Source organism: Anoplopoma fimbria, chromosome 13, assembly GCF_027596085.1.
Source record: "Anoplopoma fimbria isolate UVic2021 breed Golden Eagle Sablefish chromosome 13, Afim_UVic_2022, whole genome shotgun sequence".
NCBI lineage: Eukaryota > Metazoa > Chordata > Actinopteri > Perciformes > Anoplopomatidae > Anoplopoma > Anoplopoma fimbria.
The window spans coordinates 355,650-367,753 of record NC_072461.1 but is presented as its reverse complement, the minus strand read 5'-3'; the positions used below and the strand labels follow the sequence as shown (position 1 = coordinate 367,753).

Below are 12,104 nucleotides of genomic sequence, written 5' to 3'. Positions count from 1 at the left end.
CATAAGTTGCACTATGACGTTAAATACATTGCATCCTTGTTTAAACACTAATCAAATATTAGTGAGATCATCTCTGAACTGGCACAAAAAAACAATATTTTACCATATTTAAATCTTAATAACAGATTTTAATATTTACCTTTTACGTTTTCATTTGCATTGTGATCTTCACTTAGTGCTTTGACCATGAACTGAAACCAATATTTCACTTTATTACAGTTTTAACTTGACTTATCTCCATATTTTCAAGAAAAGTCATAATTAATGTGGGTTATGGAAAGTATTAAATGGATTTTACATTAATTTTAAGAGCAGCAAATACAGAATAAATACTCTTTGCTCACCATAAATGACTGTAATGTGTTTTGTTATGGGATATGTTGTTTCCTGGTCTAGATACTGATTTAATTGCAGTGTAACTTAATGAAAAATACGCATTTACTATTGTTGAGTGAGTTATATTCTTCTGAATATGTCATGCGCAATATGAACAAAGCACATTGTTTTTATTTTCTTTACTATTTTGCATTAAGTTATCTTTAGAAGCATTAAGAAATAAGAATCATTTGGTAATTTGCAAAAAAAAAGGAGAAAAATTAGAAGAAGATGAGAGAAAACATAGTTTTGGTATCAGAAATAATTATTTTTTTCCCTTTTTTTTAACACCTCCCCATCACATAGAGTCCACTTCCTGTCTGACAATGCCTCTGTTTCGAGCTTCTGGTGAACGTGGTGGAGCAAAGGCTCGGCCGAGGAGGAGGAGGACGAAGAATATGGAGTGGATGGGGAGCTGCAGGAGGACAGATGAGGAAGGTCTCGTCCTTTCGTTGACTCGTCTCTGTCTGCTGAGCCTGGCAGACAACATGAAGGAAGTGTGGGCGAAGGACTATGCCGATAACTACCTGGATCATTATTCATTCAGATACATCATGGGGCCTTTCAACTTACTGCGTGAGTGTGTGAGGGCGTGTTGTTTAACCACGTGGACTTTAGCACTATATGATTCATTGTTTCAGAAAAATTCCTGAGTTATATATATGAAAATTAAAGTCCGGGAATAACTGGAATTATACATTTTCAAAGGTTGAATAAGGGGCTGCAGATTTTTGTCATGTACACTCACATGAGTGCCTTTTCCAATCTACTTTCTCTAAAGATGAATTGATTAACAGCATGATTGATCACTTCTAATCCACGTCTGCCTCTCTTTCTGTCTTTTACTCATACTACATATAGCGGGTGAGCTGGTCGAGGAGCTGACGTGGCTCCTGTGCACCAGAAAGCAGATGTCCCGTGCAGCCCTCCACCTCATGCTGGTCCCCCAACTCCGTGGCCTGTCTCTGGAAGGGTGTCCTGGTCTGGTCACCTCCGCCCTCTGTGCCCACATTGCTGCACGCTGCCAGGTCAGATAGAATCCGCTGCACAAAAGGTGGATCAGTTATTTTAAGAGAGACATATGTCTTGAATCTTTTCCAAGTTTCAGTTTGGCAGATTATTACAAGTGAGGAAATGCTAAATATGAGACAGATATTAAGAACATTTTCCTATGAATCCACACCTTATGAGCATTTAGTATATGTTGGTGAATGTAGCCATGTATTTTCCGGGCTTGAACATTTTTTCTGGTTTGTTTTTCTTTGGGATAATTTTGCACGACAGTAAGTTATACAAAACAAAAAAGTCCAGATAAAACTGTGTTTTCTTGCCTGGATGTGTCACCCTAACTCACTATAAACAGGAGTGGTAGACACATTCACAATTTATTAAGCATAGTAAAAGTTGTTCTGTTCTTTTAATATCTTGTGTCCTGGCCTTTAAATCCTCAATGCCTTTATATTTCCTCCTTTTTGTCTCAGGGTCTGTTGAGCCTGGACCTATCTGGAGGCCAGCAGCTGCCCTCAAAGGTCCTGTCTGAAACCCTCTGCTGTCTTCCAGCCCTGCGCTCACTCTCCCTGGCTGGTACACCTTGTGACAGATGTGTAATCAGGACGATTGCCCATCGCTGTCGTTTGCTGCGACATCTGGACATATCCCGCTGTCATTTACTTTCCCCTGCTGCTCTTCTTCCTCTTGGAGGTGGGGGTTCCTTCTCGTCCTCTGACTGTCCTTCTAAGTCACCTCGTTGCACCTCCCAGTCTTTGATTTCCTCTTATGGCTCTGCACCCCTGTCTCCTCTCCCGCTCAGCAGTCTGCTGGCTTCGGATATTGGCTTTGGGGAACAAGAGGGAGACCCTGTGGCGGCAGCAGCCTACCTCCTTCTCTCCCTGCCCAGCCTGGAGAGAGTGGCCATGGAGAGTCTTGCACAGGCCTGCTGCCTCATCCAGCACAGGCAGTTCGACCAGACAGATGAGTTTACTGACAGAGAAGGAGTTCCCAGGCTGGGGGAGGTGTGGAGGGAGTGCAGGCACAGACAAGGCACAGACAGTTGGAGGAAAAAGAAAGAGGGAGCAGCACCAGATGAAGAAGAGGAAGTGGAAAGTAGTGAGAGTGAAGAAGATGCAAGTAGAGATGAAGGGCCAACTTGCTCTCATAACCAAAAAGAGGAGAAAAAGAGAGGAAGAGATTTGTCAGGTGATGAACGCCTGATCCTGCTCCTGAAGGACGTCAAGGGTTTATCATGTGACTCTTTGGAGAGTTTAAGTCGTGCATGTCCAAACATTCACTCCGTATCTGTGAACGTTGATGATTATGAAAATACTAGAGGAAGAAGCCAGGGGTCCCTGTTAGCCGCAGGCCTCCAGACGTGGTCAGGCCAGCTGCGGAGCCTCTCGCTACACTACACCGGCCCTCTGGTGGATCTCCTTCCTGCCTTGCAAGTTGCAGGCTCCTCTTTGGTCTCCCTCACCCTGGAGGGGGTAAAAACCAGCCCTCACACCCCTCTACTGGAGGTCATCAAGGCCTGTCCCAGACTCAGAGACCTGCTCATCTCTGCCGAACCTCCCACCACCCCGCAGGGAGCAGAAGACGAGGAGGATCAGGGGGGCGAACAGGATCTACCAGAGCTGCCTAACCTCTGCTCTCTGACACTCAAGTAAGGCTACTGTTGATATGCTAGGTAGTACACTAGGAACTTACGACCATTGTTTGTCTTGTGATACAGACTGCACATGTAATCATGTCTTTAATGCAGCTATGTTGTGTCTTGCAAGTGAAATGATGGTGTTTCCCATAGACCTAACACGTATCTTATCTATGATATGTATCTCAGTAAAATGAAAATGGAAGCTTAGATCCATGCATCTACCTCACTGAACAAGCCCCACAGACACTGTCATGTAGCTAACCCTGACCTCTGAACTCTCTGTGTAGGTTTGAGAGGAAAGTGGAATGTTCCAACATAAAGCATTGGACTTTTATTCATAGAATAATTAGAATAAAGAGAACAAATGCCGTTCCCAAGAGTCAATCAAATTGGTTCTAAAGGTAAAAGAGTGACACTCTATACACTTTTGTTTTCTTCTGAATTAAGTATAGTCATTTCTGCACTACTTTATACCAGCACATCTGTATTCTAAGAGGAACAGGGACATTAATCAGTCAGTTTGAGTTAGTTATCTTCATTCAGACTCAATAGTTCCTATGTTGAGCTTTTATCAAGGCTGTCTTTGGTTAATGTACCTGCTTAGACATCATTTTTCCTAGCAGGTTGAATTTAATTTAATTTAAATCCTTATTTGATGAAGGTATTTAGGTAAACTTCCACCTATAACTACTACTACTTCCTATTAAAGTAATCCATCTTCTTTGTCTCTCTTGTCTCTGTCTGAAGTTTCTCCTATGAGCACAGCCAAATGAAGCCTGTCATGTCCTGGATGTCCCTGAAGAAAGTACTCAAGTGCCTCCTGACTGGTTCTCCTTTACTGGAGGAGATCTCCCTGGTCTCCCTGCCCTGCCCTCTGAACTGCCTTTTACAGGATGTACTGCGCGTGTTGGACTTGGAGCAGTATCTCTTTGCAGATCCCACAAACTCACCATCCATGCCACTTGGACGTGTAAAACGTATTGACCTGCGGCGCACTGATGTGAAGATGATAACAGTGAGAAGTGTAATGCAACGGAGCAAGAGACTCAAGTATGTCGATGTGAGTTACTGCTGGCAGATCAGACAGCTTGAGTGGTTGAAATGCGAAACGTCCAGTAAAGTCCAAGTGGTCTGGTTGTAGTGAAGAGATGAGCAGCTTCCAAAACAGAGGCAGCACTGTTGAAGGTGAATGAATAATACTTCAAAAATACAATGCACACCTTTAACAACGTCAGTTACAGTATATCAGCTTGCATGACTAAAACTCTATAACTTTTGTTATTTTTGTAAATGAAGTCCTATAACATGCTAAACAAATTGATTTTACAGACTTTTTTTCCAGTGACAGATTGCAATATGTTCCTAATACTTGTATCAAATCAATCACATGTTATTCCCATAAGGCCTTGAATAAATGACACACTGTAGTTTCTCTATTGTGTTTTAAATAAATCTTTTGACTATCGTGTTTTTTTAAGGTAATAAGTGAATTTAACAGGCAACATGTATCTTGTGTGTGAGGTAGTATGTATAGTGTCCTTTTAGTACACTACAAGTAAACGATCACAAGATATTCCAGGAAATAGATATGATTTATTTTTCAATCAGATTTTTTTCAATGTTGGTTTTTTTATTTTATTTTATATTTACTGAACAAAGGTTACCAAGATTACTACCTATTTAAATGGTATGTTTGTAATTTGCAATAAAGAAGAGCTGTTATTGTACCTCTGTTCAGAGGTGAGTACTAGAAAGTTGCATGTAAGAAAATAAATTCATAACATAACTAAGCTAAACAGCATCCAAATTAAAATGTGATTTATTGGCATGGTTACCATAGTCCAATATTGCCAAAGCACAGTGCACACGGTTAACAAAGTATAATAATTAAGAATGTAAGAGAAAAAACAAAACAAATGGTTTGCATATTACTACATACATAATACAGCTTCATTACTTTATACCATATAGTTTAGCCTACTATAATGTGAGAAAAGCAAATTAGATATTAGATACATTTAATCAAATTTAAATCAGTCTGTCATCATGCTGACCAGCCCCCCATGTGGATATACTGTACATTTTTTTATTTGTATTCATTTTTTATTTTATTCTATTTTTAATTCATAATATGTGTATTTATTGCTAAGCATAGTTCATGGAAACACTAAGGGGGGATGGGAAAGAACAAAGTCTGAATTTATTTAATGACTTAGTGAAAGTTTGTTCCTGGTTCACATTCCGGCCGGTAGGTGGCGGTAATGCGCCTCACTGCTGGTTGAACCCGCTATTAAAGTAAGCAGAAGAAGAAGAATGTTGGGCGGTTTAGGCTTCCGTACCTCGGTCTGAACCACGTCACTCACCGGAGACACACGTTAGCTCAGCGTTAGCAGAGGTTAGCATCTGGACAGCATGTCCTTGTTCACAGAGGAGAGGGGACCCTCACATGTGTGCTAGTGAGTCTCAGTAAAGGACATGTGAGTTACATGTGAGTTACATCTTCAGGAGACGGGTTCTGTAACAAGTAAACAATCCACAGCATGTGTGCTACACTGATGTAAAGTCTCCTAGACAGCCAGGTATCCACAGACACGTCATGATGGGGCCATGGAACGAGCCAAAGCTTCCATCTTCAGGAGACGGGTTCTGTAACAAGTAGAGACAATCCACAGTATGGGAAGGTAGGTGCTGCTGCCATTGTCTCATGTCTCATATCTGTGACAGTCATACTCTGCTCTCCTTCATACCTGTGACAGTCATACTCTGCTCTCCTCTCCTTCATACCTGTGACAGTCATACTCTGCTCTCCTCTCCTTCATACCTGTGACAGTCATACTCTGCTCTCCTCTCCTTCATACCTGTGACAGTCATACATACCTGTGACAGTCATACTCTGCTCTCCTCTCCTTCATACCTGTGACAGTCATACTCTGCTCTCCTTCATACCTGTGACAGTCATACTCTCCTCTCCTTCATACCTGTGACAGTCATACTCTGCTCTCCTCTCCTTCATACCTGTGACAGTCATACTCTGCTCAGGCTCTCCTCTCCTTCTCTCTTCTGTTGGCAGAATCAGCTTTTCCTGCCTTTTCCCAGCCCCGTGGCACTTCAGCCTCTCGTCCCAGGTTCTTCCTCGGCTCCTGACACCTTCCCTCAGACAGCTGCTCTTCATCGGCCTGGTGCTGTGCCTCATGGGGCTGCTCTACCTGCTGCTCGTCACTGGGAAGGGCCACGCCAGCTGGATCAGAGAGGAAAATCACTTCCACAGGTGAGCTGCTGAACATCTGCTCAGTGTTTATGTTTAAGATCAACACATGCAAGTTTTTGTCTTAACAATACTCTTTTCTTTCTTTGTTTTTTTCTTTCTGAAAGGCACTTGGCAAAGGTGACTGATGTGGATGCGACAGATACAAGCAACCCCAACCTGAGCTATGGCCTGGTTGTGGACTGTGGCAGCAGTGGCTCCCGGGTATTTGTGTACTGTTGGCCCCGGCACAATGGTAATCCCCATGAACTCCTGGACATTCGGCAAATGAGAGATCAACACCGCAAGCCAGTGGTCATGAAGATCAAACCAGGTAAGATGCGCCTGGCTGAATGCCTTGCTTGGTTTCTTGTTAATCAATACATTATTTAAAGGGAGAGGACATGTGCATTATTTAACAGTTAGCGCTGTTTGTTTAAAGACTCTCAAATGATCAAATTTAACGTAAAACAAACTCTTACATGCTTGCTTGTTTTTTACCCTCTATAAAATATACTTTTGGTCCTTGTGTTTTTCCTTTTAGGTATCTCTGAATTGGCTAAAACACCTGAGAAAGCCAGTGACTATATTTATCCACTGCTGAGCTTTGCAGCCCAACACATTCCCAAAAATAAGCACCAAGAAACACCCTTGTACATCCTGTGCACAGCCGGAATGAGAATCCTTCCTGAAAGGTACAGTCGGCCTTAATGAGCATAATCTTAGAATGTAAACTTGCACTACTTCCAGAAGCTCCAGATAGAAATATAGTTGCAAGAAATGTTCAAACAGCAAGTGTAACTGAAAAGAGAGAAGCATTACTGTTATAAATGTCATACATCTAATGATGCCGTCTTTGGGATTGTTTACTCTCAGTCAACAAGAAGCACTTCTTGAAGACCTGCGAACTGACATCCCAGTCCACTTCAACTTCCTCTTCTCTGATTCCCATGTGGAAGTGATTTCTGGAAAACAGGAAGGTAAATAAAAAGGATTACAAGAATAAATAGGTATCAGATATCAGTTTGCTGAGCTAAAATGTATTGCAGTGCTACTGCTTTATTTACATCCAGGACTCTATCAAACATTGTTATTGTAGCATATTCAATACAATGCCATATTTTAAATTCACAACGTAATTTACGTTGAAAGATTACTGCACACTTGTCATACAAGGCAAATTAACATGTTTAACAAATTTCCATTGAATAGAACCTGATTTAAAAGTGGTGCAAGAATGAAAATGCTGGTAAAAGTGTTTATATTAACATAAGTTTGTAATCATTTTCTTTAGGTGTCTATGCATGGATTGGAATAAACTTTGTCCTCGGAAGGTTTAACCATGTGCACAATGGTAAGGACCAAAGCAAGTAGTAATTCAACATTGCCATTTAAAAAAAAAAGTAAATCGTTTCGTCTACCTCACTAACAAATATGTAGTAACAGAGTATTCACATGATATCCCTGCTCTTACTAATTATCTCACCTCTCTCCTGTCAATCTTTCAAGATGGCGAAGCTGTTGTGGAGGTTCATGTCCCAGGCAGCGATCAGCAGGAGGCGCCGATGAGGAAAAGGACTGCTGGTGTCCTGGACATGGGCGGCGTCTCCACACAGATCGCATACGAAGTGCCCAAAACTGTAAGCTTTGCTTCACCACAGCAGGTTATTATCCACAACCAATTCTTTTTTTGTGCTGTCTTTGGTTTTTGTCACTCACCCTTTGTTCTTCTCCCTCCTTTCAACCTCTCATTCCCTGGTTAAACCCTCTCTCCTCCATTTTTGTCCCGTGGAGATGGTCAGCTCTCCATTCATCACTATTGAAGGCATACTGTAAGCCTGTTGCATGACTCCATAGCAGGATTTCTGGACTAAAAACATTAAGTCATACACGTAGTGACCATCAAATCCAATGGAGGTTGTCCATGTCTAGATTTTTAGTTTTTGTTGTTAGTGATTTGCGTACATAAGCAGGTTCGGCATACACCAATTGTCCCTTTGACTCTCATTGGGCCTTATCGGACGATTTTTTTATAAATTAAATTTGTTGTTGAGAAGGTTTCTAAGAGAAGTCTACGTCAGATTCATGATGTGTTCTTTAACCACAGAAATGTTCGTACCTGTGTTTTTATAATGTTGTCCTCGTAACTCGATGACTGTTCCAGTTTATCCTAATAAGCAAAGGTAAACACCCTGACAATCCCCAGAAAAAGGCTTTAAAAACAAAATACAGTGGAAACCATTGAAACCTTTGCGATCACCATGTAATTGACATTTACATATATATATTTCAAGAATATTAAGTAATGAAACGGATAGTTTTGCTATTTACGGAATGTTATTCATTGTTTCAAATGATTTTTATATTGCTGAGTACTGTACTCTGTATAATTCAAATACACTACAATATAATGTAGTACTGTATTTAAAATATAGTTTACTGTATTTAAAATTATAATTATGCTATTGCCTAAAAGAGTATTGTGCTGTTTACAGGTACAGTAACATAAGTAGTGCAAATGGGCTACTAAGCCACAGCTTGGTGGTGGTTTCAGTCCATTCCTAAAATGTAAACAGGCCTGAAAATAAGCTATAGGCTTTCATATAATTTTATTAAAAAAATTAAATGTATACATTTTTTTCTATATGCTGTCATGTATGGAAAAAAACCCCCAAAGGAACACTTTAAACTACGATAGGTGTTCTGTTCTGTTCTTAAATAAAAAAACATTGGTGAATGTCAGAATCTTCGGGAAAACTGCGTAAATGGGTTTTAAGAAGAACTTTCTTCTTAAGAACAGTTGATGGATGAGGCAGATTGTATTTTCTTTAGATGCTCAATTTAATTTTCACATAATTTTGTCAGATAGTTTCAGCTTCTGTTCTTCTATGCTTTGAGATACAGTAAAACTATATTAATATTTGTTTTAACTAAATATCAGTATTATATTCAAAGGGTGTCATCATTCCCAGGCTGATTTTTTTATTTTTCCCTAGGAGGAAGTTGCCAAGAACTTACTGGCTGAGTTCAATTTGGGGTGTGATGCCCATCGCACAGAGCATGTTTATCGTGTTTATGTGTCAACCTTCCTGGGTTTTGGAGGAAATGCAGCACGACAAAGATATGAGGAGAGCGTCATCAGAAACAGTGCCTCTCGAAACAAGTGAGATCACACACACTAATCCCTTTTTTTTTTTTTTTTTTTTTTTTGTATCGCAGTACAGAGTATTATGTGTATTTACACTGTATTAATGATTTCTCCAGGCTGTTAGGTCAGCATATGGGTGAGACAGCAGAGTCTCCTCTCCCGGACCCTTGTCTACCCGCAGACCTGCAGGATGAAATTGGTCCATCGACACAGAAGCTGCATCTGCGAGGCACAGGAGACTTTGAACAGTGTAGACTGATTCTCCAGCCGTTCCTCAACCGCACAAATGAGACTCTGACCTCGCTCAGCGGCATCTACCAGCCCACCATCGACTACATCAACAGTCAGTTCTACGGGTTCTCTGAGTTCTACTACTGCACGGAGGACGTGCTGCGCATGGGAGGGGATTATAACGCTTCCAAATATGCCCAGGCTGCCAAGGTATACCATACATGGAAAGATCACGTCTACTCTCATGAAGCATGCCAGATAAACCCCCCCGTAAATTCCCTTTTATTCCCCAGTTATTTGGAAGCAGCGGAGGTTATGATATGATTATTAATTGATGTCTTACCACTAGAAACTCTCCTGATGTTGTCGTTTAACATTTACAGAGTTACTGTTCCACCCAGTGGAAGACTCTGAGGGAGCGTTTTGACTCTGGCTTGTATGCCTCACATGCTGACCTCCACAGACTGAAGTAAGTCACGCAGGATTATCAAACTGCTTCGAACGATCAACTTTAAGAAAAAAATATTTATCCATGGTTTTATTTTCATGCCTGCAGGTACCAGTGTTTTAAATCAGCATGGATGTATGAAGTATTGCACTCAGGCTTCTCTTTCCCAGCCAATTATACAAATCTGAAGACTGCCCTATTGGTCTATGATAAGGAGGTCCAATGGACTCTTGGAGCTATTCTTTACAGAACACGGTTTCTGCCTTTGAGGTAAGATGGATTTTCTCGCATTAATTCCTCGTTCTTCGTCACTTTTCTGATAAAATAATAACCTGCTCTTTAATGTAAGTGTAGGAGTGATCGGCTAATCTTCAGAGCTATCTTTGATAACAGCGAACTTCAATATCTTACAATCTCATGATCTTGATGATTTATTAATGGACTATTGGGTCCTGATCCATCTTACTTTGGATAAGATACATTTTGATTAGTTTCATTCTTATAACATGTCCCTCTGCATAAATATAAAGCAGGCTTCCAAGAATCGATATATCAAGTAGAACTTCCTCTGTTCTACAGCGGAGGTTCTGATCTTACTAATTGAGTTCTAAATGAACAGCGCCTGAACTGAATTTTTGTATACACAGTATCTCTTTGTTCAAAGCAGGTCTAATATCTATGTTTTTCTTTCTTTTTTTTGCCTTTTCCAGGGACATCCCTCAGGAAAGCCTGAAAGGAGTGCATTCTCACTGGCGGCACAGCTTCTCGTTTGTCAACAACCACTACTTATTCCTGGCTTGTTTCTTCATTGTGCTGTTGTCTATTATGCTGTACTTACTGCGACTCCGTCGCATCCATCGGCGCTGCACCCCTTCCTCTGTGCCGTGGTTGGAGGAGGGCCTTGGCTCAACCACAATCCCTATCGACCTCTAAACTTTCTAGAGCGTAAAGTCTGGAAAGCATGTCTGACTTTCAAAAGCCGATCTAATTTTCTCTCTGAGGCCATCTGCTTGTTCAGTGAGCTTTTGAAGTCTGCTACCCTGAAAACACTTCTGCGCGTTGAAACAGAGATGTTATTGAGAAATAGACATATGAGGAAGACTATATGTGAGTCTTCAGGATTTCCTGAGCCATGAAGATATTTGTGTTTAAGTTATTTTGTTTAATAATGACATGCCTTTTTTAGAATCCACTATCTTGCCTGTTCTTGTCTACAGGTGTCTTCTATTTTATTATTAAATTAAGACAGATATAACGGTACTTTGCTCACTATCAAATCTTCCACACCCAAATTTATATATATAGTCTATACTTTGAATTTCACAAAGTTGGACACCTTGGACATTTGCCTTTCTTTATGCCTTTTATTTCTTTGATCACATCTTTTTCCTTTTTTTGTTTTTATAGTTGTTAAATGTTACAAGCGCTCCCTATTTCTACAGTAACCTCAAAAATGCAATATGAATTATAATCGGTGGAAGAGGCACTTGAGATGCACTTCCCAGCTGGAATGTTTGCTTTTTGTGCGTCTCTCCCAGTTTGTTATGCTTCAACAGGACAAGTAGCCTTTAAGAGCTATACTAGTGCAATACATGTCTTGCCACTGTTGGGGAACCCTACAAAATACATCTTTTCTTTTGTCAAGAGTATCAATATCTCTTAAAGCCCTGCTGAATTTCTTTATTTGGGTCATCTGACTCTAAAGTTAGGTACCTTTTGCATATATTTATGTTGGACTTCATTTTCAGAAGCCGTCATATCACTGCTGTGAGGGGATTGTAAATGAGAGCACATGCCCCATTATTTATATGGAATCGGTCTATAGTGAAATGTTTGCACAGATGAATGCGAAATAAGTGTTGTCAGATTACAATTCAGTAATAAAGTTTTTATGGTATATTTGTCTGGCTGTTTATTTCATGAGGAAGAGATCAGACTAATCAAACAGTGTCTGTATTACATTGTAGTGAATCTGAAACCAGTGGTTCTTAAAGGATAATGTATTGTACTC

General features: G+C 40.5%; 2 protein-coding genes across 4 annotated transcripts in view; both read left to right on the top strand.

Annotated features, from left to right (window-relative positions):
- The window catches only part of si:ch211-214j8.12 (uncharacterized protein LOC100000539 homolog), a 4,984-nt gene extending 472 nt beyond the window's left edge, over positions 1-4,512 (top strand). The window contains exons 2-5 of the mRNA XM_054611448.1: positions 682-951; positions 1,237-1,403; positions 1,857-3,031; positions 3,770-4,512. Of these exons, the coding sequence (XP_054467423.1) occupies positions 682-951; positions 1,237-1,403; positions 1,857-3,031; positions 3,770-4,163 (2,006 nt within the window). The 3' untranslated portion in view covers positions 4,164-4,512. The remainder of the gene's footprint in view (positions 1-681; positions 952-1,236; positions 1,404-1,856; positions 3,032-3,769) is intronic.
- An 826-nt stretch (positions 4,513-5,338) lies between these two features.
- Positions 5,339-11,983, top strand: entpd4 (ectonucleoside triphosphate diphosphohydrolase 4). 3 transcript variants are annotated; one of them, XM_054610958.1, is made up of 13 exons: positions 5,339-5,417; positions 5,594-5,703; positions 6,093-6,290; positions 6,395-6,600; positions 6,811-6,961; positions 7,143-7,246; positions 7,561-7,620; positions 7,776-7,906; positions 9,263-9,429; positions 9,531-9,855; positions 10,029-10,114; positions 10,202-10,363; positions 10,804-11,983. In XM_054610958.1, the coding sequence occupies exons 2-13, from the start codon at positions 5,696-5,698 to the stop codon at positions 11,024-11,026; spliced, it is 1,821 nt and encodes a 606-aa protein (XP_054466933.1). In that variant the 5' UTR covers positions 5,339-5,417; positions 5,594-5,695; the 3' UTR covers positions 11,027-11,983. The 3 variants fall into 3 exon arrangements, with proteins under 3 accessions (XP_054466933.1, XP_054466930.1, XP_054466932.1); XM_054610955.1 differs by having other exon boundaries at positions 5,340-5,417; positions 7,776-7,930; XM_054610957.1 differs by lacking the exon at positions 5,339-5,417 and having other exon boundaries at positions 5,586-5,703; positions 7,776-7,930.
- Positions 11,984-12,104: the final 121 nt, after the last annotated feature.

Excerpts from the sequence above, each read along its gene's own strand:
- entpd4 (XM_054610955.1), top strand. Across the intron at positions 9,856-10,028 it reads AATATGCCCAGGCTGCCAAG|AGTTACTGTTCCACCCAGTG; the intron begins GTATACCATACA and ends TAACATTTACAG. Across the intron at positions 10,115-10,201 it reads GCTGACCTCCACAGACTGAA|GTACCAGTGTTTTAAATCAG; the intron begins GTAAGTCACGCA and ends TCATGCCTGCAG.